This window comes from Lycorma delicatula, chromosome 4, assembly GCF_047948215.1.
Source record: "Lycorma delicatula isolate Av1 chromosome 4, ASM4794821v1, whole genome shotgun sequence".
NCBI lineage: Eukaryota > Metazoa > Arthropoda > Insecta > Hemiptera > Fulgoridae > Lycorma > Lycorma delicatula.
This window is the reverse complement of record NC_134458.1, coordinates 64,749,452-64,777,159: the sequence shown is the minus strand read 5'-3', so window position 1 is coordinate 64,777,159 and position 27,708 is coordinate 64,749,452. Positions and strand designations below refer to the sequence as shown.

At 34.0% G+C, this 27,708-nt stretch overlaps 1 protein-coding gene across 7 annotated transcripts in view; it reads right to left on the bottom strand.

Moving 5' to 3' along the window:
* LOC142323480 (STE20-related kinase adapter protein alpha-like) overlaps positions 1-27,708 on the bottom strand; it is a 48,203-nt gene that overhangs the window by 10,738 nt on the left and 9,757 nt on the right. For 3 of the 7 annotated variants that reach the window (XM_075363184.1, XM_075363183.1, XM_075363185.1), the window contains 4 exons: positions 22,778-22,968; positions 13,359-13,591; positions 12,036-12,207; positions 5,267-5,459 (listed from right to left, as the gene is read on the bottom strand). In XM_075363184.1, coding sequence (XP_075219299.1) covers positions 5,267-5,459; positions 12,036-12,207; positions 13,359-13,591; positions 22,778-22,954 — 775 coding nt within the window. In that variant the 5' untranslated portion in view covers positions 22,955-22,968. The remainder of the gene's footprint in view (positions 1-5,266; positions 5,460-12,035; positions 12,208-13,358; positions 13,592-22,777; positions 22,969-27,708) is intronic. The other 4 variants (XM_075363188.1, XM_075363187.1, XM_075363189.1 and 1 more) reach the window with 2 other exon arrangements.

The following is a 27,708-nucleotide window of genomic DNA, read 5'->3' as shown; positions in this document are numbered from 1 at the left end:
ACAAGGTGGGTAGTTAACATATACCAAATATCATCAAAATCAAAAATAATGATGCACTGATCATTTGTTGAATTAAAATGGAATACTCCTACATCAAAACACTTAGTATATTTGAATATATCAAAACACATCATATACTACGAATATATCAGAACACATCAGCTAAAAATCACATAGTTAAATGTAATTCATAACAGGCACAAGTCATTTACGTACAAATAATCCTAGAAACCATCCAGAACTGTAATATTTCATGCTTCCTAAAATGTATAATTATATGTAAACCTTTTCCACCAGAATTTTCTGAAAAATACACAAATACTCCTTCAGAAAATGCTTTATGCAAATTAGTGAAGTTGCCTCTAAAAATTAAATTTGATTACAAAATATTACAGAGAGGAAATGAAAACAGACTCTCAAAAAAGGATTATAAAAATGAAACAAATATCAAAATAAAATAAGAAATTTTATTTGAAATAGACAACCTGAGTAGGACATATACTGAGGAAACTACTCAATTAAATACAGTTAAATAAACATTTTTCTGATGACAATTTTTTTCTTTCTTTGTTAAAGTGACCAAATTAACTGAGATAAACAGATCGAAAGATCTAATGATAGTAAAAATGCTTTTGTAATGGTAACAATAAAAAATTAGTGACATGCTAAAAAATTCAAAAATGCAAAACAATAATTTAAAAAAATATTTAGTGACAGTCTTAATAAAAACACTGTAATCCTGTTGAAATCTTCAGGCAATCATGATATTAATATATTCTATTTTTTAAGGCTGATTGAGGAAATAACTATACTTGTCATGACCTGCATTTGATGGTAATATAATAAATCATGAAATTTTGATTGATATCAGTAATATTTCAAATTAGCAACAGAAACAATACTTAAAAAGTTAGTTTGATTTGTTGAAACTTTGAAAACTTTTATGTACAATTCCCAATAAAGTGATTTCTTATTATAATAGTATGTATAAAAATGAAAAATAATATTAATTATAACTAACTGGAATTTGCTACTTTTATGATGTGGGTAACTTTGGATGATCTAAATAATTTAAAAAAAGCCCAACAGAAGGCTTCAAGCGAAAAAGTTAAGTGAGTGTGGAAGTATGCTCAAATGTTGGTTTACATGTCAAGAAAACAGTCATCTAGAAAACAATGATATTAAATCTCAAAATTGCTATATTATTATCTAATTTACATGACTTTTAAGAGTGTACTGTTTACTCAGGTTTTTAAAGAGTTAATATAAAAGGATGATTGCTTTTAATAATAACCATCATGGTTGATGAGATTATGTTACTGAGCTTTAACCCTGCTAAGCTTTATCACCTAGGTCAGGCTCCTGTTTCAAGCCACCTACTGGCAAGCCAAAACATTTAAAGGTTGAAGTCAATTACTCCAGTCAAGCTTCAGACTCAGCAGCCTGGTGGTGGGCAAAATGGACCTTTTTTAAAACACTTTGACTTTAATACTCTTGGGATGGGTCAACCATTGTTGCTGTCAACTTGAGGATTCACAGACCGCAACTCTTCTCTTTAGTCAACATTTAAGGTGGACACTGGCTGGTATAGCCAACTTTCTTGGCAGGCAATTTACCAAAAAACCTTTTCAAGGTTACCAATAATTAAGGTGCATCTTGCTACTACCCAGTGACAAAAAAATGTTTTATTACTATAAAGCAAATAGATACTGAATTAAATGATTCTAACACTGTCAATGAGTCAGATATGTTACATACTTTCAGAGTAGATGAAGGAATTAACAAGATATATTCTAGCAATAAGTATAGTTCATTAGAACATTTTCAGGTGTGAAATGAATGAATACAATAATGCACAAATTGTATAACATGAAACCATATCAGAGTTAAAATTAAATAAATTTTCTTATTTCAATGCTTTAAAAACTGACAATACCACAACATTAACATATAAATATTAATGTAAAAATAGATGAATTTATAAACTGAATAAATAATTCTTTTTAAACTCATAAACTGAAGCAAAAGTTATTGACATTTCTGAGTACTGAGTGGAGTAGAGTTTTGAATATTAATGTAAAAATAGATGAATTTATAAACTGAATAAATAATTCTTTTTAAACTCATAAACTGAAGCAAAAGTTATTGACATTTCTGAGTACTGAGTGGAGCAGAGTTTTGAATATTAATTTTCTGGTTATAATGACTATGATTGTACTTTGCAATAAACTAAGAAAAAAAAAAAAGAAAACTTTGATGAATAAACCAAATTATGGAGAATAAGGACACTGTCCCTTTAAGCCACGTCAAAGCCTAACAAAGTCACCTGAGAGATCTAAGTCTCAGGGGAAAACAAGGATGAGCTGCAGGAGCATGATCTGTTTGTGGTAGAAAAGCTGGAGCTGGTAGAGTCCTAGCAAAGTATCCTCAGAGAACTGAATCTCTTGAAAAGTTGGTCAAAAGGAAGAGGCACAAGACAACAGAAGTTGAGGATAAGCCTGTTATTGTGGCTAGTCTTATGGATGTCCTGAATAAGGTTGAAGAAAGCTCCAGGAATTACTTGAATTTGTTAAGTCTAACCTTAAGACCAAGAGGGAAATTAAGGACTGTAGTAGAAGGCTCAGGCATAAAATGAACAAGATTCTGCTACATAAAGATAAAATCAAGGTTATATACAAGTGGACATTTAAAAGAGCGTGTACCTTTCTCTGATGTAGTTTGTCAGACAACAGAAAGGAAGTTTAGGAATAATTTCATTCCCAAGCAGATTAAAGAGGGTGTGGAGGAGAAATATGTCACGGGACTGGTGATGAAGAGGTGGCCAAATGACTTTTTTTAAGTATATTTATTAAAGGAAGGAGTTGTGCTTTGAGAAGAAGAAGAAGGCAGATGCAGCCCCACCATATGACACGAAACTGGAGGATGACGCATTTACGACAAAGCTCAAAGCTGTATAAGGACACACCTAATATTAAGTATCTTTCTGTTGGGAAGAAATTAAAGGAGGCCAACTGCTGGCTGACCAGTATTTCTACCAAGGTGTTGATGGGAGAAGGGTTGGATACAGTGGGAAGGAAAATTTATACTGTAGTGGTAGATTCTTCACAGGGAGAAGAGAAGGCTATCGAGGATATGAGGAAGTGTGTAGGAAGGATATGCAAGCTGTTGGAAGGCAAAGCATTTTTGGGGCAGCTACGAATAAATTTGGTACATGCATGAAGCGACTCCATCAGTATGCACTATGCAGGAAGAAGGAGGCAAAAGATCACTGAACTGTTCCTGGAGTAGGAAGGACAAGTGAAGAGAAGACAGGAGGAGAAGACTTCTGCATCTCTGCCTTCCAAGACATTGTTAATCAAGGCAGAGGAGAAATCTTATGCAGATCTGCCAAAGCCAGTTAAATCTAGAATTGGTAAAAATCAAGTGGGTGATGATGTCCTTTTGATGAGGAAGGGTGAAGGTGAGGAGCTGCAAATAAGAATAAAAACTCTGGAGAAGCTGCTAATGTGCTGAAGAAAACACTAAGTTCCAAGACGCAGTTTGTGACAGTTGCTGACTATAGCAAGGGAGGCCGACTGGTGTACCTGCAAATTAAAGAAATTGACAAGATCTGACCGTGGAAGACATTACAACAGATATCTCAGGATTGCAGCTGGAGGTACAGAGGCTGGGGCTATCAAGCTGATGTCCCTCAGATCGGCTTATGGAAACACAAGAAATTCTATGGTTTTGGTCTCTGCAAGGGTATCAAAGTTGTTCACAGGAATGGTTTGCATGAAGATTGGATAGGTCCAGTGTAGGGTCCAACCAAGGATGAAGGAGAGATGCTTTTGTTGCTGGGGAACTGGACATAAAACCATTAACTGTGCCAGCCCTGACAGATCCAAGATGTGTTTTAATTGAATTGTAAACTATTAGGACATAAAAAGGAGAAATATTACACTGATGTTAAGTGCATGTTCTGTAGGACGGAAGGTCACACGTTAGGTAATATAGCTTGCTCAAAGTGCTGTCATGAAGGTCCTTCAAGTAAATACTAATAGGGGCAGAAGCACTCATGTCACTACTGAGATAGTCCTGCAATGTGGCATAGGTTTTCTTCTGATTATCTGCAGCAGACCTGGCCAGCCTCACACAAAGCCCACTAGTGCCAGGAGGCAGAGTAGTGAAGATGGAGCCAGAAGAGCGCCACTCGGGGAGAATCACCTCGGCCATGTCGGCGAAACCGACCTAACACTTTGGGGATCTGGGAGCCACCACTGTCACACAGTAGTGGGGACCCAACTGCCACTGAGGAGAAGCTCAGTCTGCTTCCAATGGACATGTCGCAACTCCCAGACTACAACTTGTCAAGCCAAGCCAACATCACTGGAGACCAGCAAACAGATTAAACAACTCTTTTCAGGACCACCACTACAAATATCCCAAACAGCCCTTTTCAGGGCTACCACAAGGTTCTATGGTGCCATGTACCCTTGGAGCAATTCGGTCACAATTTTACTGTTTATCACATATATTTGATACTCTTAGTCAAGAGAGAGCATGGAAATTATTTCCTTGATCAGAATCACTTTGTGCAAAAGAAGATTGCACAATCAGTTAATAAATAGCAGAACCTTAAGTAGCACCTTGGAGGTGCTTTTTTGTAAAAAGGATTTAATAGTTTCAAATATCTACATTTATGAAGAAAAATATGAAATATCCAGTGTTCATCTATACATCAGTTCTTATCTGTCACCTGGAAAAAACCCCATCTTAAATTAAAAAATATCTTATAAAAATTGACATTATATAACCTCACTGTTTATAATTTCATACGAGTACAAGAAATTTGGTAGTAACATATGATTATCTTTCCTTTTTTTTTAAAACTTAATTTTTTGCAACAGAAAGTATTTATGATGAAACCGGTATTTAAACTAAATAATATCAATGATGCTGTTACTGAAATTACTGAAGGATAATATGAAAATATATGAAGCAGTAAGTCATGGTATGCAAGATACCACTGTAACTTATACAACACTAATAATAAATGTATTATATCCCTTTGCAGTTTAACTTAACAGATTAAGATCAAAGCCAATTCGTAACAAATTATGTTTAAATGAAATAAGATTTACAAATGACAATAATTTTTTGTTAACTCTTGAAATTTTAAAAATAACTTAATATATAAAAAAAGGAACCGACTTTATTAAAACATATATATACATATATTATCGCACTTTATGTCTAATAAATCGAAACTGGCTTTAATTCTTACCATTACCCTGACCCAAATCATAGTACACAACATAAGTTGTACAGTCTAGCAACTGTGGAGCCATGCCACGAACCTTCTCTGTAAGCATGACTGTTGTAGGAGTATCAGCAAATGGTACGACTCCATTTGCTAATTCACATGCTGTTATACCGACGCTATAGACATCTGATTTCTCACTGTATCCCTGAAGATTCTGTTAAAGCAACAAATATGGAAATATCAACAATGGAATAAAACAATTATATGAGAAAGACAATTATTATTAATTTCACATACATTTTCTGACTAATGGCTCATGAGTCAGTTATTGACTGATCACCGATCCTTTGAATATAGTGTCAGGTATAAAGGGTAGCAAGAGATGAGTCAGAAGGAAAGATTTGCAGTCTTGAAATAAAGATAGCAGATACTGTGGAAGCTATTAAGAAAATAGGGATAGGGAAAGAGGCTGACTGAGAAAAGATCTACATAAAAATGATTGAAGCTGCTGATCAGGCAGTGCCCAGGAAGAGTATTTATTTATTTACCAGGTATTATTACAATATTCCACTGCACATTTATAAATCATATAAATATCTTGTAATACATATACATAATTACAATATTCCAAAACACAGTTATCAAGTAGAAGTAAAAAAAGTAGTAGAAGTAGTAGTAGTAGTAGAAGTTAATATCTTCTATTACATGTACATAAGCCACACTGGAACTCAGGAGGTTTAAAAGTATACTTTTAATGTAAGTAACCTGATTATGTAATAAGATTTAAATAATTAGATAATGAATTGTCAGAAGACAAGAAAATCTGTGGGAAGATAGGAAGAAGAGTATATGATGCAAGAGGTTTTCATAAAAGCAGGGAACAGTGTGAAGTAAGAAGGTGTCATAGAAGTACAAAGTGCCATTATCATGCATATCAGGGCTTATGAGTTGAGAGTCAGCTGATAATTAACTCTTGTAGCACTAACAGATTGAACTGTACCAGATACATAAAATGAATATAATTATTTCATATGTTGTCTGGCACGGTGCTAGTTATTTCCTATTTGACATGTATTCATATTAACATAATAAATAAATCTGCTAGTTAATGAAAAATTGATAAACATAACAAATTAAAAACTATCGATATGATAAATGGTTGAATTATATGGTAATAACATAAAGAAAAGCTCAGTAAAATTTTTCTTTCATTTTTTTTTAGTTTCAGTAACTATCAACATTTCATTCATTATTAATTAATTTATAGTTTACACTTTTTTTTTATCATACCATTTTATGAATCATAAAGTTTTTATTTAATAAGGTGGTTGCCTGTAAGTTTTTACTATATAACCAATGCCACAACAAACAATAAAACTTCTCTTAATTTTTTTATTCAAAAGCTGTTTTGTTTAAAACAGCAATAATTTTAAAAGTAATATTTATTTAAATAAACAAAAACGGTTAGAACTGATGAACTCTTTTCCAGTGAAAAAATTAGTTTTTACTGAAATTATACAAACAAGTGAAATGTAGTTTAGGCACTTTATTGTTCTAGAAAACATAATTGTAAATAATCTGTTGAAATGTTTAGAATAGCACATCAGAATGGTCTACGTCAAACATTAGGTTCTACGCTTCTGTTTTAATAATTCAATCTAATAGACCTAATATACATTGGTTACTATACTAATAATATTTAATAAAATTGTTTGGTAAATTTACACAAAATGAAACAACTTCAACATAATAATCATACAAATATAAGGGTGAATCAAATATAAATCTGAATTTTTTGTTATCGTTGACACATGACTAGTAGAGAGGGTGTGTCTTCTAAGTGTTGTACATATGGATGTGTAGCGATACCACTCTTAGAAAGCTAGCTCACTACTCTTTTCTAGTCAGTATCACAATGTCAGGGCAGGAGGTATCATCGCATGTTGCACAACACATTATTATTAAATTTCTCACAGCAGAGAGTGAAACCATCCAAAATTTTGAGAAGCCTTCAGGCACAGTTCAGAGACAACATATTAAAAAAGAATCAAGTGTATGACTGGCATAAGCAGTTTTCAGAAGGATGAGAATTAGTTGAAAATGAAAGTCACCAATGTCGCCCAAGGACAAGTGCTACTGCTGAAAAAGCCCTATGGTTCCTTGCCTTATCGAGGATGACCATCGATTGACAACTGTAGAAATTACTTCTGAGATTGGAATAAACTACGGCAGTGCTCAGGCAATCATTACTGGTGGTCTTGGATTAAAAAAAGTGGCAGCACAATGGATTCCTCATCTTCTAACCAAAGATTAGAAGCTCTATCAGCTAAAGGTGTGCCGCCAGCAGTTGTTGAGTCGTTAACAAGCTGAAGGAGAATTGTTTTTGCATCGAATCATGACCTGCGATGAAACTTGAGTCCACCATTACAGCCCAGAATCAAAACAGGCAAATATGGAGTGGTGAAAAAAGAGAAACTGCCCCCATTAAAGCCAAAACTCAACTGTCAGCTGGAAAAGTTCTGCCCACAGTATTCTTTGATTTCAAAGGAGTTTTGCACATTGATTTTCTCCATGAACGTCATACAGTGAATTCTGTATACTACTGCCACATTTTAGACAAAGCAAAACGTGCATATCATCAAAAAAGAATTTCCAATCCAACATATCATTCTGCTTCACAACAAAGCTTGGCCCCATACCACAGCTTAAACTCAAGAAAAAATTTCATCCTTATTCTGGACAACCCTGGAGTAGCCTCCATAGTCTGGGCTTATCACCCTGTGATTATCATTTGTTTGGGACACTAAAAGAAGCACTTGGAGGACAGAGATTTGAAGATGATGCTGCTGTTGAAATATTCGTGTGCACTTAGTTGACATCACACCCAACTTCATTTTATGATAGTGGGATCAAAAAGCTAAGCTACCTATCCTCTGGGAAAAATGTGTTTCCAAAAGAGGAAATTATGTAGAAAAATAATAATGTGAGTATGTATATTTATTATCCTTCAATAAATTATAAAACAAAAATTCCGGTTTATATTTGATTTACCCTCGTATCTTTACTTCAGTTATAGTCTTAGAAATTAATTGTTATATTTTTAATGTAGCCAGTAAAGTTTATTAATAATGGAAATTAAGGAAAATTGATTGGTTTTCCTTATAAAAAATTCATGATCATTAAATTCATTTTGAAAAAACCTCATTGAGTGCTCAATGAATTTTTTACATTCACTATTTTTTTCTTTATAAGCATAATCGGATTCAGAGTTGTGGTACAAAGCAAGAATAACTATCAATAACACAATTTGCAAATGATAGCAGTAAACCAGTAATCCACCAGGTTGGTCTAGTGGTGAACTCATCACCTCAAATCAGCTCATTTCGAAGTAGAGATTTCAAAAGCTGAAATCCTATTAAAGGCAGTACTTTTATATGGATTTGAATACTATATTGCAGATACCAGTGTTCTTTGGAGGTTAGGTTTCAATTAACCACATCTGAGGAATGGTCAATCTGAGACTATAAAAGGTGTGGCTATTAAATAACAAGACTAATGCTGTAAAATATTTTATTTTAAAATTATAAAAAATTAATTATTATCCCCTTCAATACACAACCCTCCTCTATCCTTACAATGCTCCATGCGAATTTCCCATTGTTCGAAACAATGCTGGAAGTCTTCTTCTGTGAGTTCTTTCATGACACGTGCCGCTTTTTCTTTCACAGCTTCAACGGTCTGAAATCTTATTCCTTTTAATGCAGATTTGACCTTCGGGAACAAACAAAAGTCACATGGTGCCAGGTCAGGTGAATGGTCTAACACTGGAATATTATACTTGGCTAGATATGTCTTGATAGACAAATCAGTGTGAGCCAGGGCATTGTCCTGATGAAGAACCCATGACTTGTTCTTCCACAATTCAGGTCGCTTTTTCTTATTTTTTTCATGGAGTTGAACAATCATCATTGGTTTGAATTTTGATTTGCTCATTCGAGCTTTTTTAGCTCTCGGTGAAGTTGGGGGCCTTCCAATGCATGGATTGATGCTTAATTTCTGGATTATAAGTGAAAAACCAAGATTCAACACATGTTATCACTCTTTCCAAGAAGTTTGGGTCATTTTCAATGCCATTCAAAGTGTCAGATCAAACATTTTCATGAGCTTGTTTTTGAGAATTTTAGATATCACTTTCGCACACACTTTTTGCAAGTTAAAATTGTTATGTAAAAGTTTCCTTACGCATCTTTGTCAATTCCTACAAATTCAGAAATTGCATAAATAGTTAACTAATGGTTAGATCGGATCAGATTACCAATTTTTTCAATATACGAGGGTTATTTTTTCAAGGTCCAATCGGTCACGAAATTAAAACCACAGTGAAAATAAAAAATTTTTTATTTGTAACAAGTACTTACATAGTTATGCTATTTCTCTACATAGTCACCACACCGATTTAGACATTTGTCGCAGCATTGTACCAACTTTCCAATACCCTTGTCATAGAACAGAGCTGCCTGTGTTTTCAGCCATGTTTCTACGCTGGTCTACAGCTCGATGTCTGTGCTAAAATGTTGTCCTCCTAGCCAGCGTTTCATGTGAGCAAAGAGGTGAAAATCGGATGGAGCCAAGTCCGGGCTGTATGGTGGGTGATCAAACACTTCCCAACAAAAACGCTGCAGGAGCTTCTTTGTTACAGCTGCAGTGTGCGGCCAAGCATTGTCATGGAGAAAGACAATGCCTGATGACAACAATATTCTCTGCTTATTCTGAATTGCCCTTCGTAGACGTTGAAAAGTCATGTAGTATGAGGCTGCAGTGATGTTCATGCCACGTTCCATGAATTCCACCAAGAGAACTCCATTCCGGTCCCAGAACACAGTAGCCATACACTTTTCTGTTGGAGAAGGTTCGCTTGAACTTCTTTGGTTTATTGGGAGAATGAGAATGCATCCACTGTTTGGATTGTTCTTTTGTTACTTCAGTTTCAAAATGGACCCATGTCTCGTCCCCTGTGACAATTTTGTTCAAAAAATCTTCTCCTTCATTGTGGTAGCGCTGGAGAAACGTTAGGGAGGCGTCCATTCTCATTGTTTTGTGATGGTCGGACAGCATCTTGGGAACCCATCTCGCATACAGTTTACGGTACTGAAGTCTCTCACTCACAATAGTGTAGAGAGCTGACCTTAAAATTTCAGGAAACGAATCATTCAATACAGAAATTGTGAACCGACGATTTTCTCGAATTGCCTCATCCACTCGCTCAACAAGATATCGGTTGACACTCACTTCCTTCCCTGACCGTCTGCATCATGAACATCTGCACATCCTGCTTTAAAGTAACTGCACCAATGTCGCACTTTGCTGTCACTCATTGAAGTTTCACTGTACACGTTACTTATTCGTCGATGGATTTCAGCTGCATTACACCCCTCAGCCTGAAGAAATTGAATTACCACACACACTTCACACTTGGCGGGAAATGCTATTGTTGTAGACATGTTTACATGCTAGCTGTGTGTTCAGAACTAAACGAAGTGACGCGGCATGAGTGAAGGCCATACTAGAGACACTGCACAACACATATGCGCAAAGGTTTATCCGATTTTTGCACGGGTTTTTATTTCGCGACTGATCGGACCTTGAAAAAAAAATAACCCTCGTATTTAATCAATTTGACATGGAAGGGCGACATGGGCAAACATAACCTTCAAACGTTTTTTCGGCCACCTTGGAAACGCTTAAACCACTCAAAAACCCACAAAGATGACAAACATTCATTGCCATATACTATTTTTAATAAATAATAAGTTTCAGTAGTGGTTTTTCCAAGTTTCATATGAAATTTCATGACAATTTTTCCTCTAATAAAACGCTTATCATTTTTTTAGCAAAACAAAAAACAGATGTTATCCAAACGAAGGCCACGGCCAGACTACAGAAACTGGAGTGGCAACAATCGAAACAGAAGGCTTCACACTACACAGTTGTCAGTTGTAAGAATTTGGCACATGTGCAGTTCTTCTGTAGCAGCATTAGTCTCATTATTTAATAGCCACACCTCGTACAAGACTACACTTCACTTACATTCATACAAATCATCCTCAGTCATCCTCTGAAGTAATACCTTACAGTGATTCCAGAAACTAAACAGAAAAAGAAAGCAGTTAACCGGTTAGATAACCTAACATCAAGCTACAGATTATGAAAATTAAATTCTTCAGGAGCATATTAGGAAAGAAAGGGGAAATTATTTGAAGAATAGTAGTAAAGCACATAATCGAATTCAGTTTGGTTTGGCTAGTAAAGAATATATTAGAAGAAAGGCAGATGTTAGAAGAAGATGGCACTGACATCATTGAATCAGGAGTAGAAAGAAGCTGAGAAATACATCCAGGAAAAAGTGGCTAAAGTGAAGTAGAATAAAAGATTCAAGTATAACTGTAAAGATATAGTGAAATTTTAATCTATAATCTAGGAGACTGGATAAGAAGAACCGAAATGCGGTATATAATTTCCCACAATCTACATTCACATCCACATGCTATACCAACAAACTTAAATACAATAAGACCGAATTACCAATGACATTAACATAATTTTAAGTAAACCACAAACCCTAGTTTTATAATTAAGTGTGACACTGAACAAGTCTTGAGATCAGGATGAGCTAATTTCCTGAAATTTAAAGTGAAGTGATGCTTCTATGATAAAAAAAATTAAATTCTAGGATAAAAAATTATTTTAACAATATTACACAAAATGCAGTGAAATGTAGTGCACAAATTACCTGAGCCAACAGCTCTGGACTCAACCAATTCAGATTTGGCAAAGTCGTACATGGAAATGAATGCACTTGCTTTACAACTTTGCCATTGTTCATTAGCCGACAAGCATACCTTAACCCCGATAATCTTGCACGCCCATCAGCACTAACTAATATGTGACTTGCTCGAACAGCCCTAAAAAGGTAAAATAAAAATAAATAGTGACCTGAAGGATTTATAGAATTATTATTTACACCATTGATTACATAGTAAATGATGATGATTAATTATAACTTGGGATGACAAGAGAAAAAAAATCTGTGTGTGAATGTGTTTTTTAATAATTCAGTAATGCATACAATTTGAAAAATGTTCATACCTCATTAATAAGTATAAATGAACACGGTAAAATCTTCACTAAAAATCTGAAATTTTAGATTAAAATTAAGACTGAAGAAAGGGATTAAAGACTGTAGTACTGTGACTCTTACAGCCTACTCTACAATTTTAATTCCTAAAATCCTGTCTCAATAAACTTAGTCCTCTCAAATGAGTTTCATTCATACGCTAACAGTATTTCCACAAAAAGGCAGCAAAGGAATGGAAAGAGCTTCTGGTAATGATAAGTGACCTTCATTTCATAAACAGATTATGTAATTGTGATCACTGATACAACAAAAAGCATGCAAACAGTTTGACTGACATAATGGTCCCAGGATTCTTATTTGCACAGATTCTCATCCTGTGCCAGCAGAGTAGAGATTAATCAATTCCACATAAAATGATGACTTTTCATCATTTAAGGGACTGTTCATGCCCAAGAACTACTTCTCCAACAATAAACAAAAATATATTTTATTCTTGATGTTGTGGAGCATAAAATTGTGTAATAAATGATATATTTTCAGAGGTTTCCTTCACAAATCAGTTACTTAAACATATGTTAAAATTCTATAATATTATAATGTTCTGATTTAAATACTAGCTGTCATTACTATTATTTTATACATTAAAATTATAAGCTTGCTACTTAATTTGAGATAGAATAACATACTTTGACTGAATAGTAACTAAACAGTACACACTTTTGAAGAATCAACCTCAGACAGTAATACAACTAGAACTATACCACTTAATGTACCTGTATGGCTAAAAAAACAATGGATGATAAAATACACTAACAGCTTTTCTATCTAACCTTAGGCTGAAAGAGCACAAACTTTCAGTTGTTGAACTACTTTAATTTATGCCAATTCACTATTTTACAATATGCCTTCAGTTCATAAACACTGAGGTTATATTAAACAAAACAAATAAGCAATATAAATATAATAAAAAATCAACACCTATGGATTATTCCTTTTTGATGCACATAATTCAGTGCTTGCAGGACATCCCGAAGGATAATTGCAATTAGTAATTCCGGAAGACCTGTACTGAAATGGCGCATAATGAGATCATGACACGAACCATATCCCATTAATGGAGAGACAGTCACAACATCATGGCCAGAGACAAATGCAGCTAAGCAAGGCAACACGTTTGGATGAAACAACTGCCGCATTAGAATTATTTCATCCTAAAAATAATAAAACATAATTATTATTAAATTAATATGCTATGTCTAAACTACATAAATCAATTTAAATTATAAAAAAACAGTACCTATGATTACTTAAACAGTAAATAATACTTATTATTTAACAATTCTTAAAAATTAATGCGTTACAAAGAATAAGGAACTCTCAACTGAAAGCAAATAAATTAAACTAAACTGTAAGATATATAATAATAATATTTTATAATTTAAAAAAATATATATATACAAGAGTACTTTCCTGATTTTCTCGCATCTTCAGTTGATCCTTCCTTTTTCCTGTTTAGCCTCTGGGAATTACCATTCAGATATTACTTTACAGGATGAATGCGTGTAAATGAAGTGTAGTCTTGTACAGTCTCAGTTCGACCATTCCTGAAATGTGTAGTTAATTGAAACCCAACAACCAAAGAACACCGGTATCCATGATCTAGTATTCAAGTCCGTATAAAAATAACTGGCTTTACTAAGACTTGAACACTGGAACTCTGGACTTCAAAATTAGCTGATTTGCGAAGACGCATTCACCAGTAGACCAATCCGGTGGGTTATCTTCAGTTAATCTAGTTTTTTAATTGTTCACGTAAAATTACATATTATAAATACACAACATTAACAAAATAAAATCTTGATAAATACAATAAAAAAAAAATTTGTTAAAACTTTGGATATAAACTTTAAAATCAATTCAAATCAAAATGGAATTATAATTAAACATTTTTTTCTCTTTTAATTTAAGATTTAAAATCAAAATTAAAAGTTTAAAATTCCGTATATAAAAATATGTCGTCAAATAATAGAAACATTAATTAAAAGTTAAAATGATAAATATGTTAAAAAAGAATAAATATGTGAGTATGGTTTGGCCAGCCAATATTATATTACTGTGTAGGATTTTAAATCGATTAAACTAAGAATTAACAATATTTGATAAAGTGCTGCTATCTATTGCAGCCTTTATAACCATGTCATCCTCATACTCTGTTGATTGATTGATCAAGCTGAATCAATTTTTATATTTGTATATATAAAATCTCTCTAGAATGTCTAAACGCCTATTATTATTATTGATATTACATTTTTTAACTTCTAATATTTCCAAATTAGTGTAAATATCAGATATTGAATGTTTACTATCAATAAGATGGTCAGAAACATTAGAAAAACTCAATTTTCCATTTTTATAATATCTGAAATGTTCAGAAAATTAGGTTTTGAAAGATCTAGTATGTATGAGGATGAGGATGACAAGATTATAAAGGCTTCAATAGATAGCAGCACTTAATCAAATATTGTTAATTCTTAGTTTAATCGATTTAAAATCCTACACAGTAATATAATATTGGCTGACCAAACCACACCCACACATTCATTCTTTTTTAACATTTTTATCATTTTAACTTTAATTAATATTTCTATTATTTGACTACATATTTTTATATATGGAATTTTTAACTTTAATTTTAGCTTTTAATTTTGATTCCATTTTGATTTGAATTGATTTTAAAGTTTATATCCAAAGTTTTAACAATTTTTTTTTAATTGTATTTATCAAAATTTTATACTGTTAATGTTGTGTATTTATAATATGTAATTTTATGTGAACAATTAAAGGATTGGATCAACTGAAGATGCGAGGAAAATCATGAAATTACTCTTGTGTATATATAATGATATAAGGTAAGTGTCATCCTACCTAATTTAATTTTATTCTGTACTTGGTGGATCAGGTTATTTATTTAAATCTGTATAATAGTACAGAGTAACATGAATCTTAAAATTGACTTTAAAGAAAAAAATATACATATATATACAAATTTTGAACATTTTTATGATGCGTGTGTGGCTGTGTAAAGATGTACAAAACCAACTAGTGATGAATACACATCAGTAACAGTCAATCATTCTTAAATAAAATAATTTGAAAGTAAAATCAACAAAAAAAGCAATGCAAACTAATCTATGCCAGTATATTAAATGAAATTCATTTGTTTGTCCATGGTAATCTCAAGAACTGCTGCACTCATACAAAAACATCCTGCACTGTTTTAAGATTTGCTTCTTCACAATAGCTAATAATAATGTCCCTCCATATATCCTCCTTAATTTTACCTCCTTTAGTAGTATACTTTTATGGTTATACAATACATATTGAATATTGTATAGGCAAACAATTAAGTCTCATTGTGAGAAAATAGATTATTATCCTAGATTATTATAGATTAAATTATCCTAGTTACACAACCAATGGAACCTGACTTTTCTGGCCCAGAATTATACTTACACTGAGTGTAAGGAGGTTACAAATTCAAACTCCATAACCCTCCAATCTCCCTAAATTACATTATAAAAAAAAAATATTCCAATATTTATATTGTTCTTTTTTAAAGTGTAATCTAACTTCAGAAAAGATTACAAAATGTGTCTTTATTACTCTCCATAAGCATTCATTTTATTAGCCTTTCTACAATTAAAAAAATGTTGAATAATGTGGTTTTCAAACTATCACAGATGAGACTTATTCTTTCTGCTTTGGAGGAGGAAAAATCTGCAACCAGATGCCCAGCAGCCCAAACTGCAGGGTGTATGAAGTTTCCCGCTGAAGGTGGGGACCCACTAAAAACCCTCCCCCACTCACAAAATGGTGATGGAACCACTGTTGGGTTTCGCATCATCACCACCTGTGACCTTGGGTACACCCGGTATCATGCTCGATAGGCAGCTTCCAGCTTCTCCCAAGGGCACCCAGCAGCAACGATCCTGTTGGACCCCTGCTGTTCACCCCCAAGAGCTGACCTTCCACCATCCCCCCTTGAACTGTACACCAACCAATCATCTCACTTCTACCATCTTTTTAAAGAGGACTTCCTGGAACAAGCTTACACATAGCTCCCAGCCCTCTCTTGAACCCCATTCATGATCCCATTACTTCTTCAGGAGTGCCCACCTAGTCAAATGGTCTTTTGGATTCCCATCTGGGGAACCTTAAAAAGGTGTGCTCGAAATCATTTGTTTCCTCACAATATTGACAGCGAGGTAGCTCCCTTCTCCTCCTGGAGTGGAGGTAGACATTGAAAGACCCACGACCCGAAAGCCAGTGGGCCATCCAAAAATCAACCTTCCCATGTCCTCAGTCGAGTCAGGTCTTGATACATGAGATCAACCTGTGTGTCCATCTGTCTGTGGAGACCGTATCCCACCTCTCTTGCCACTGCCTAATCAGTGCATCCTGGTCCTTGCCTCGGTATCTCTCGATGCATTCCTTGGCCATCAAATCAATTGGAGGCATACCAACACAGCCCCAAACGAGACCACGCAGTATGCCTGGACTACTCTAAGCACTAGTCTGTAGTACTAAACATCCAACCCTGTTTCTCTGAATCCTTAGGGCTTTGACACATACAGGAGCCGCATATAAAATAGTGGAAAGTACTGTGGAGACAATCATTTTCCTCTTTGTAGCTCGGGGGTACCCAATGCTAATCATTAATCTAACAACCACCGAGGACACCCTTTCTGCCTTCCTGCATTGCAATGTCACCTCCATGATCTCTGGCAATGGCCCACAGAAGGTCACTGGCCTGATGAGACCTTTTCATATTTAGCTGGAGAACCTTCATTGTTTATACAGAGAGTTGGTATACCTGTGGCCCTCTGTGCCACACTTGCTGCAGATCACCGGTTCCCTGCATCCTGCCTTAAAGTGGCCACTTTAAGGCAGGCTGCCTTAAAGTGGCCCTCTTTGCCACAGTTAAAGCAGTTTCTCGACCTGTCAGGACCCTAGAACCTGGGGGCCTTGTTACCAAGGTCCCAACATCAGAAGCACCTTTCCTACTCCATGTTGAACATCACTCTACAGGACACAATCCTGACATACAGACATGCCTCTGCAAAAGCTTCTCCACTTCGCTACCACTAATGAGCATAGAAGCCACCTACATGCCTGAGTGGCCCACTCAGGCATGTAGACTGAGATTGAGACTGGCCCAGTCTCAATCTTATGGTCTGCTCTATGTCTGCACACCCCGAACCTCCTCCTGTAGTTTCTTAAGAAGTCTCTGAGGGCCCTCCGCCTTGCCTTTAACCCTTAAGAGTCTCTGGATCTGCATCCCTGATTTCTGATTTCTCCTTTTACCTCTTTAAGAAGGTCTGTAAACAATTGTTTACCTTGTTTGTCTGCTGCTTTCACAAGGGTTTTTGCCCTATCAGCAGCAGTCCTACTGGCAGACCTGTCCCTCCTACTCCTGCTTTTTTCCTTCCTGTCCACATAAATACCCGCTGTCCTATTTGTTCTGCAACCCGTGTATTAAATCACCTTCCTCGTCACACAAGCCACGTCACCCTCCTCGACCTCAAACACAACATCTTGTTTTGCCTGCAGAAACACCTCTGCAACTCCCTACCATATGTGGGGAATGTTTGCTTCCCATGCTAATAAATCTATCATAATAGTGAAGACCTTCCTCACAAAATCCTTCAAATTGTAACCCCGAAGGATCGTGGCAGACTCTGTGCACCCCAGGAGCTGACCCACCTGCAAATGCTCCTGCAGTGCAAAATCCTTCATCCTCAGGGCTGCCCTGAAGATCGCCTCTGAGAATCTGCTCCTCATCTTTGCAAGGTCAAATACTACAGCAAAATCCTTTTCCTATTCCAGAATCACCGAATCTTTCAGTTCTACCGTCTTCTGAAACCAGTCTTTATGCCACCGAGCCAATACAAGGGCATCAATGTCCTCAATCCAGACCCCTTCCACCAGTTGTCTCAGGAGTTCATGACCTTCGATCTCCCTGCTAGTTTGACAAGCAACCTCATACTTTGTCGTGTCTATTTCAAAATGGTTTGATTCGACAAAGGCACAAAATGCCACGAACTCCTTCAGCTCCTGCGCAGTGTGGCTCTTCTAAGCGTGTCAAGCCAGTGTGCCACTCACACTTATAAACTCTTTAACGTATTTCATCAACTCCACCTGCAGCATCCCCTTCGTCCTCATCTCCTTCCCACCAGGGACGGACTTAGTGGAGCGGCTCCACTTCCGGTATTCCTTTTGTTCCTTCACAGGTCCCCACAACATCAGTAAACTCACTGATGGTGGAGTCCTGCGAACTATAAGCATACTGCAACACCTGCTGCTGCTAACTACGGCTTCTTTTGACCGTAGGTCAATCACCCTCTAATCTCCAAAATTGATCAAACCGCCAAAAAAGCATGATTTGATACCCCACACGCTATATTTGATGGAAGGAAGTGAAATGTATGTCCCCAAATCCGGATTCGGATTTGGGGGGGTAAAAGATCGAAGGGTTTGAGATTTGTGTAGAAAAGAAGGATTTATTTAGGAAGGGAAGGGTTGTTAAATTCCTGGAAAAGGAAGTTCCCCCTTATAACCCAATGTTAGCACTTAGAATAATAACATAAGAACTAACTCACCTAAGTAATTTATCAAAAAATCTACTAAGCAACAATAGCTTTAGGCACAAACTATACAATGAGATGAGAATTACCTGTCCCACTGTTTTCTGCCATTAACCTTTGTTCACAACAGCTAGGTCTTGAGGACAAATCTTTTCTGATCTAACAGGGTCAAGAGAAGCAACTCTTTCTCACTCACCTTAGGCCAAAGATTGAGTTTTTTAATTTTTTTTTTTTTTTAATGAACATGATGGTACTTCAATTAAATTAGAAAAAGAAACAATTTGATAAATCATCACCAGTTAGAAATGCTTTTGAAAATTTTGTTGCCAACTGCTAAATATATGATGTATTTGCCAAATAATGTAGGTGAATGCTTAACTTTAGACAGAAAATTAGAAAAGTTTTGTGGAAGGTGTAGCTTCAATTATAATATATATTGAGCCAGGAAAATAAGGTATTAAAATTTTTTTTAGCTGATGCACAAATGTACTACTACACTACAAATACACAATTTTTTTGCCAGCTAGTGGAGCCAGACAGAATGTTTCAAGTCGTTAACAATCCAACTGACGTAGTTCTATATCTTACATCTTGCACTGAAAACTCGGGTAGAAACATCATCCTTGATAGTTCTCATGTTATTCTTTGCATCATTCTTTTAAAAAAAGTATAAGTGTAGTCCGGATGAAAAGAAAAATAGAAAACAATGGCCATCAGCAAACTGATCATAAAACTGAACTATTAGAAAAGGAAATTTTTAAAAACAATCGTAATTAATTAGAAACTTACTTTATCAATAAGGATGCAGAAACTTTATTGTTGAATAATAGGGGATCAACATCTAATAATTTTGTAGAATTTATTACAAATCTATTAGTGAAATTTCTGTTACAAGAATATTAAATGATTTTACCCTCTGTTAAATTTTGTTTAAACAAAATATGGGAGGGATATCATTAACAAAATATAAGAGGATCAGTTTAATGGTCCTACATCTATCTTTTTTTAAGATAAATTGTTATCTAATCTAACTCCATATAATTACCATGCACTAAATTTTGGTGAGTTGAATGGCCAGTAGTTTTGACTATTTTTAAGCTAATTTTACACTTTCCATTAAGTCCAAAAGTGTACTTTTTACTTTTTTTGAAAAAACAGTTTCTATTTGTATTTTTACTTTTATTCTACAAATATCAAAGTTTTTATTGAACAAAGTACAAAGGGTTATTTTGTATTTCTTCATAAATACTATTTTAGTTATTAACACTTTTGACCCAATACTCGTACTGCATACTCAGTCCTTAATTTGGTTGGTTGGGCCAATTCCCGTACAACATACGGGTTCTTTTTATGGTCAAGTTTGTCAACACCCATACCTTTTACAGGTACTGACAGAGGGCGCTTCTGCCTGGCACCTGTATTAGAAACAGGCACAACACATTTCCCTTCAGTTGAAATGGGTTTACTCATTTCTGTTATGGTGGCAGGCTACACAGAGGTTATAAAAGGCTTTTAGCATTACACAGAGTGTGCTGCAGTCGAATGATTTTATTCCCCATGTGGTCATTAGTTTGTTTGCAAGTCTGTCTTGGCCACTGTGTGTTGCAGTTGTGCATTTTGGTTTTAGCATCCATGATTGTGTTTATTTTACTTACAAATCATTTTATACAGTTTTAGTTTTTTTTATTTGTATTTACTTGAAATGTCGGATCAGCCTAGTATGAGTGGTGGGCAAATGTCAGAATTTCTGGACATATTCCCACAGTTAAATAGTGGATCAGAAATTGACAAAAGTGACAACGACCTGGATTATGATGTTACTGCTGGTACTTCAGACAGTTCAGTTATTCATTGAGTTTTTATTGTGGTTTTTAAATTTTAAGGTGTACATTTTATTACAAATCACATCTGTTACGTTTTTGATAACTTATTTCCACATATCTAAATTATATACATACAACTTCAAAATAAGATCTATTAGTAAACCTTATCATTACTCACATTATAAACTATAATTTTTGATAATTCTCATTACTTATATTTGCATCTATAATTTGTTATTTAAATTACAATTTATTATTTTTTTTTATACAAAAGTTACACAAGTTTTTTTTTTTCGTTTCTCAAATGATGAGCAAAATGTTGATCGGTCAGTCCCTGGTTCAACTGAAAAAAATGATTGGTCTGAGACTGATATGCCTCCTGACTGACCTATTTTTGAACAAACTACTGGTGTTGTAGCTCCACTACATGACTGTTTGGATTTTGACTGTTTTTCTGGTTTTTTTTTTTTTAATCAAGCAATGTTTCATTTAGTGAAAAACAAACTAACAGGTATGCAGTACAGAATTAACAAAATTAAAAGGTCTGAAAAAGAATTCCATGTAGAATAAATGGTCTGGAGTTAAATTAAGTGAAATGTATCATTTTTTTTCTATTGTACTACATATGTGTTTAGTGAAGTTGCCTGAAATCAAAAGTTACTGGTCGGTAGATCCCTTTATTGGAAGCAGTTTTGCAAGTTCAGTTATGAGCTGTGACAACTTTACCAGTAACTTGTACATGCTAAATTTAAACGGCAATTCAAAATAGAAAGTCTGTGACCACAATGATCATGACCTAGTACATAAAGTATGACCATTTTTTTGATTCTTGGTGCAAAGTTGTTAGCTAAGTTTCAAGCCTTAAGCTAAACTCACTGATGATGAGGGCATTTGTCCTTTTTGTGGTAGAACTCTAGGATATAAATGACAAACAAACCTAATAAGTATGGACTAAAATTGTTTATTTTATGTGAATCTGCAAAAGGATATTTTTTAAATGCTGACATTTATACCGGAAGTAGTGGTAATACTGACAATTCTGCCGAAGTGTTTTCCAGCAATTATATAACAATCATTTTTGGTAAAGGTCATTGCTTTTTCATGGACAGATTTTACACTACTCCAAAACTTTTCAACTTTTTGTGGACAAACAAAAGTAAAGCTGTGGGTACAGTCAAGGCAAATCACAGAGGTCTACCAAGTATTTTTAAAATTAAAAATTTGAAGAAAGGAGAGATATTTTTCCAAAGAAACAAACATTTATTGGCCTGCAAATGGAAATCTAGTCATGACATACTCTCACTATCCTAAACATATGGCAACAACTTCTAAAGCGACTTAGAAATAAAAAGTGTCAGAGACTGAAAAGCCAGATGGACCGATTGCTTGGCCACCTCGATCACCAGATACAACTCCATGTGATATTTTCCTAAGGAGTTTCGTCAAGGTTAATGTACACAAAACTCGTGTAGTTGATGACCTTAAGGAGAGGACTGTTAAGTATAAGATTGTTAATTGATAGATATAGATATGTGACAATGAACATGGCATGAAATTGATTACTGGATTGATATTTTGCTAATTTCTAATGGTGCATGCATTGAATGTCTTTGATTACAGGAAAAAACTTTCAGACTTAATGTTTCTAAATTCATAAAACCCATTTTTATATGTTAATAAATAAATTATTTACTCAAAATCAAAGTTGTTCAGATAATTCTCAGACACCCAGTATTAGTAGTACTAAATTCACAAGTGAATTTTGCCAGGTGTTCAGGTTACTCAGATGAATGACAATTAGTTTAGAATATTTATTTTGAATTCACACATGCATGCGCGCGCGCACACACACGCACACACACACACACACACACACACACACACACACACACACACATATATATATATATATATATATAAGTATTTTTACCTGAATCAACTGTGTTTCCTTTCTTGAAACCTTTTCCATATCATATTTTTTTAAAGCAACTAAAGCACCATTACAAGTGTAGCGTCCTAAATAAACAATAGCAATATCTGTAGAACACTGACCTAATAGTGAACAAATCTGATATGATTTTGGATCACTTGTAAAACTAGTACACATGTTCTATTTTAAATCTGAAAAAATGTACAACATTGTCACTTTACAACATGCTCTAATTAAAAATAACTAAAAGATTCCTAACAAAATAAAATCAATCAGATGATTTTCTAAAAACTTTTTTTGAAATATCATCAATACTCAAGATCTCAGAGATAGTTATAAGTAATAAAAAGAAATTAATCAATGAAAATGTATGAAATTAAAACAATGAGTGATATCTGGATTTTTCTACACTACAAGATAGGCTCGGAAACATTTTATAAAAATCAAAAAATGCATATCTATCAATGAAATTTACATGACATATTACACAAGTATACAACTATTTTTCTATGTATCCGTCATTCAGTTCCAAGCATTTTCAGCCAGGATATCAACTTTCGTATTCCTGTGTCACACATCCCTGCTACCACCTCCTTTGAACATTCATACAGTGTTCACCTCTTCATCAATTGAAAAGCATTTTTCCTCGTATATGGTCTTTCAAAAAAATGAAAAGAAAAACAGCACTTGGGACTGTGGGCATGATGATTAAGAATATCCCAACCAAAACTGCTGAGGAGATTGACCATTTTGTGCACGGTGTGGGGCCAAGCATTATCGTGCAACAGACACTCCCTTTGTCAGCGGCCCTCTTCTTTTGTTTTGAATGGCCCGACGAAGCTTTCAAAGAGTCTTGCAGTATCTGTTGCATTTTGAACCTTTTTGCCAGTGAGGAACCAATATGCTACCACTGCGTATGCTGCCTTTTGAATTCTGGTGTGTAGTGAACCACCCAAGTTTGATCCCAAGTCACAATAGAGTCAAGGAATTCTACACTCTTGAGCTCATAACGATCAAGAAACTCTGGAGCACAATGAACTTGATTTGCTTTGAGTTCTTCTGTTAGCATTTTCAGTACCCAATACGCACACAGTTTTTGAAAATTCAAATGGTCGGTTACCATTTCATTCAGCACCATAGTTCAACCAACCTCTGGACACATTTCATGAAGTTTGTCCACAGTCAAATGGTAGTCTTCACGAATCAGCCATTCATGCTTGTCAACAAACTCGTCTGTAACAATTGACGGTCTTCAGCTCCTCTGTTTATTGTGAATGTTTGTTTTACCATTTTTAAACTCCCTAAACCACTTTGTTATTTTATCATGTGACATCACATTACCATACACAGAAACAGATTTTGCAATGGGTGTTGGCGGGATTTTCATTTTTAGTGACTGCAAGACATCGGATAAGAGCTTACACTTCACACTTGGAAAGATCAGGAATTGACAGGTTCATGTTAAGACATAATTCTGATATAACCAATCAAGCCACTAACTACCACCTTGGCTTGTTCTCTTTGCTTGGACCTCCCTTTTACACAGGAATGCCAACTTAAAAACAAAAAAATTCCTTGGGAGCAACAGACACATTGTAACTTTACTTTCCAAACATAACTCGTACTCTGCATAATACCATCCTCATAAACCCAAGAAAAATAATTTTAACAATGTTAAAACTTATAACAGAAAATTATTTTTTATGTATGTTCTCTTATCTGACAAGGAGCAGTACAGAAATTTTCTAAAAGTTTTGTTGTCTGGTTTGGATACCAAAACAAAAATTCTTACAGAAACTTTACATCATCACTACCAGGACTCATCTAAACTCTAAACATCTACAAAATTCATGCAAACTACACCACTCATCCCTTTCAATTTTCTGATCACAAATTCAGCATAAATAAATAATAAATTTATTAGTATTATTTGCATAGTATTTTTATGTCAAAATAGTAGCTGCAATATTGCACTTTAAAATATCAAACTGTTTACAAAGAAAAAAGAAAGAAAAAACAATAGTTTCACAGAGACAGATATGTACCAATGGACTTAAATGTTCTAATCAAATATTTCATATCCATCGTCTACAAGAATTCTGCTTAAAAAAAAATCCACTTCCATCATATTTTTTGTCAGGTTTCATTTTCAAATAAATATTCATCGTTGAAAATGACGGTGACCATTAATATTTCAAACACATTCAAAGATTTATTTTTAAACCTACTAGAACTTATTTCCACTGTTCTAGATTTTTTTCTCAAACTAAAATTTAAATTAAATGAGTAAAAAACCAATTATTTATTCTACTTTTTAAAAAACCAGTATCCATTTTGTAAAAATTTTTTCTGAAGTTTCTGTGATATGTTTATAAAATTTACCGCTGAATTTTCTTAAGTATGTAAGAAAATAATACACTTCTTAATTAAATAAAAAACAAGCTTTTTTCAAACATTTTTACCATTTTGGATTCTACAAATATACAGAGATATTTCTATGCTTATAATGACATGTTCAACAGAAAATTTAGATGAAGACTAAATGAAACAACAGTGTAAAACAGAAATGGTACAAAACTCAAAAACATAAATTACCATAGTGGCAACAATTTTGAATCCTGCATGCAATTTATTTTTACCCCTAACAAAATACTTAGAAATTAATTATTATATAGTTGGTGTTTAACGATAGTGGAAATCAGGTTTATGCACAATTAATTAGGTGTTTATTAAAAAATAATTTTATGATCTTGTTTTAATAAAAAAACTAATGTGTTACACAGCAGAGAATGCATTTTTTTAAAGTGAAAATTATGTATTGTCTTCAGAGTTTACTTCTTTTATACTATCATGGAAGTAAAAATACATAAAGTATCTGCGATTAGTGACAGTAGTTCAATTTGTGAATTGCACGTGAAATCTTATTATAAATATTAATCTTGACTACTATAGATCTTATCTATCACATTAATTTTAGAGAAAATTAGTAACATCCTCAACACTCTTACTACCAGCCATTGCTGAAAGAGTAAATAACCCATCAAAGTTACAATGGAAAGGTAGTTTACTCTCTTTCAATAGCTTAAGTTTACTAATAACCAAATATCGTGTTACACAGCACAAATAAAGCTACCTGGAGTAATTGGAACAAACACCTTAAAGATAACCAAAATTTCAGAACCAACAATCGGTTTTAATGTGACAAATGCAATGATAAAAAACATCAGCTGTATTAATGTGGCAAAATAGGGCTGGAACAATTTTACACAGATAACCACCATGCTACATAACTGGATTTTTGGAACACAATAGCTGGGGAACAGTGTATGATAATGCATTAAACTCTCTATCTAAACATCAAAACAAAATTTTGAAAAAAGTAAATAATGGAAGAAATGCTATTAAAGAACTTCTGTCAATAAAACAAATCTACATTGTATCGGCATAAGCTTTCACTATGAAAAACTAAAAAATAAATTTCTGACATCAAATAGCACTAGTAGAAACAAATCTCTGAACTTGCAAAATATTATACAGAACATTGGAAAAAAAATCATGTATGTGTACAACAAGCATGTGTATCATGCATGTGTTTGTCATACAAAGCACTATCAGTCAGTCAAATTTACATTACTGAAGAATAAAATAAGAAATTGGATTTTAATGTAATAAAATTAAAATGATGCATTTTAAGTAAATAATGAAAAAAAAGTACTAGAGAATTAGAAATAAGAAAATAAATTTTTATTTCATATGTGCGCGCACACACGTGCATGTATGTGTGTGCATGCATACATGTATATTTTTTTTAATGTTGTAAGTTTTGTAAATTTTTGTAATTTTTATATCCTGTTCTGCACACATGATCTAAACCTCAGCAGAACTGATTCATTCTATTTATAGAGGAGTTACATTTGAGTACCTGAATAAGTTGAATTGAATTGAATTATTAATAAATGCAATGCCACTGCATGGTAATATTTTACTTGCATTACATTCTTTCTTGCTAAAAATTTCAACACAAGTTCAAATAAATTAATGTCAACCACACATTTTTTATTAAGATAATGCACAAGAAGTGCATTACTGCAATATTCTTTTAATGCTTGAGAAGATCTGGACTTACGATTCTAATTAGTAATAAATAGAAAGATCTTGAAGCATTTCAGTGATAACACACTAATTCTCCCTTGCCCATTTTATGGTCTGGAGCAGAGATTTTTACCTTTAGCTGCAAGATTTTTTTTTAGAAAAAAATTCTAAAGTTTAATCCAGTTTCAATCATATTAAAAGCTGATTATTTGTGTTATACATTGCCAAATCTTCAAATTTATTCTGTAAAGTTTTACTGCACTCCCATCAGCTAACAACTTCCCATAAATGTTCAGCTACTAGATTCCAATTCTCCACCTATCTAATTGACCCTAATGTTTGTAAATAGATTAATCAACAAACACTTCTGTAAGACTTTTCACTTTTTCTTGAATTACAAAGCTGGATGATGCTCTTTATTCTTGCTGCATTGACCGCAAAAAAGGAGCTATTAATTTTTTTCATGTACAAATGATTTCATTTTTTTGCTGTTGGATAATTCCGTACGATGCTATTCACATTTTTCTTTACATTTAAATCTTTCTGAAACCAATAAGTTTGACACAAAAATTCAGACAACATTATGGAACATCTCATAGTTTTTAATCCTCCTTATTGCTTCCAGTTTTTTTATTGATCATACAACAATGCACCTTCCATTTACAAAATATACCATCAAATATGAGTCTATCCAAACTCAAAAACAACTAAACAAGGGTAAACACCTCTAAAATGAAATAAAACAGATCACACATTCAGTTCTAATTCAATGATAATGATTTAAACCAGTTTAAATACGGTACCGCACTGATGTATGCCATAAATGACAGATTAATCTG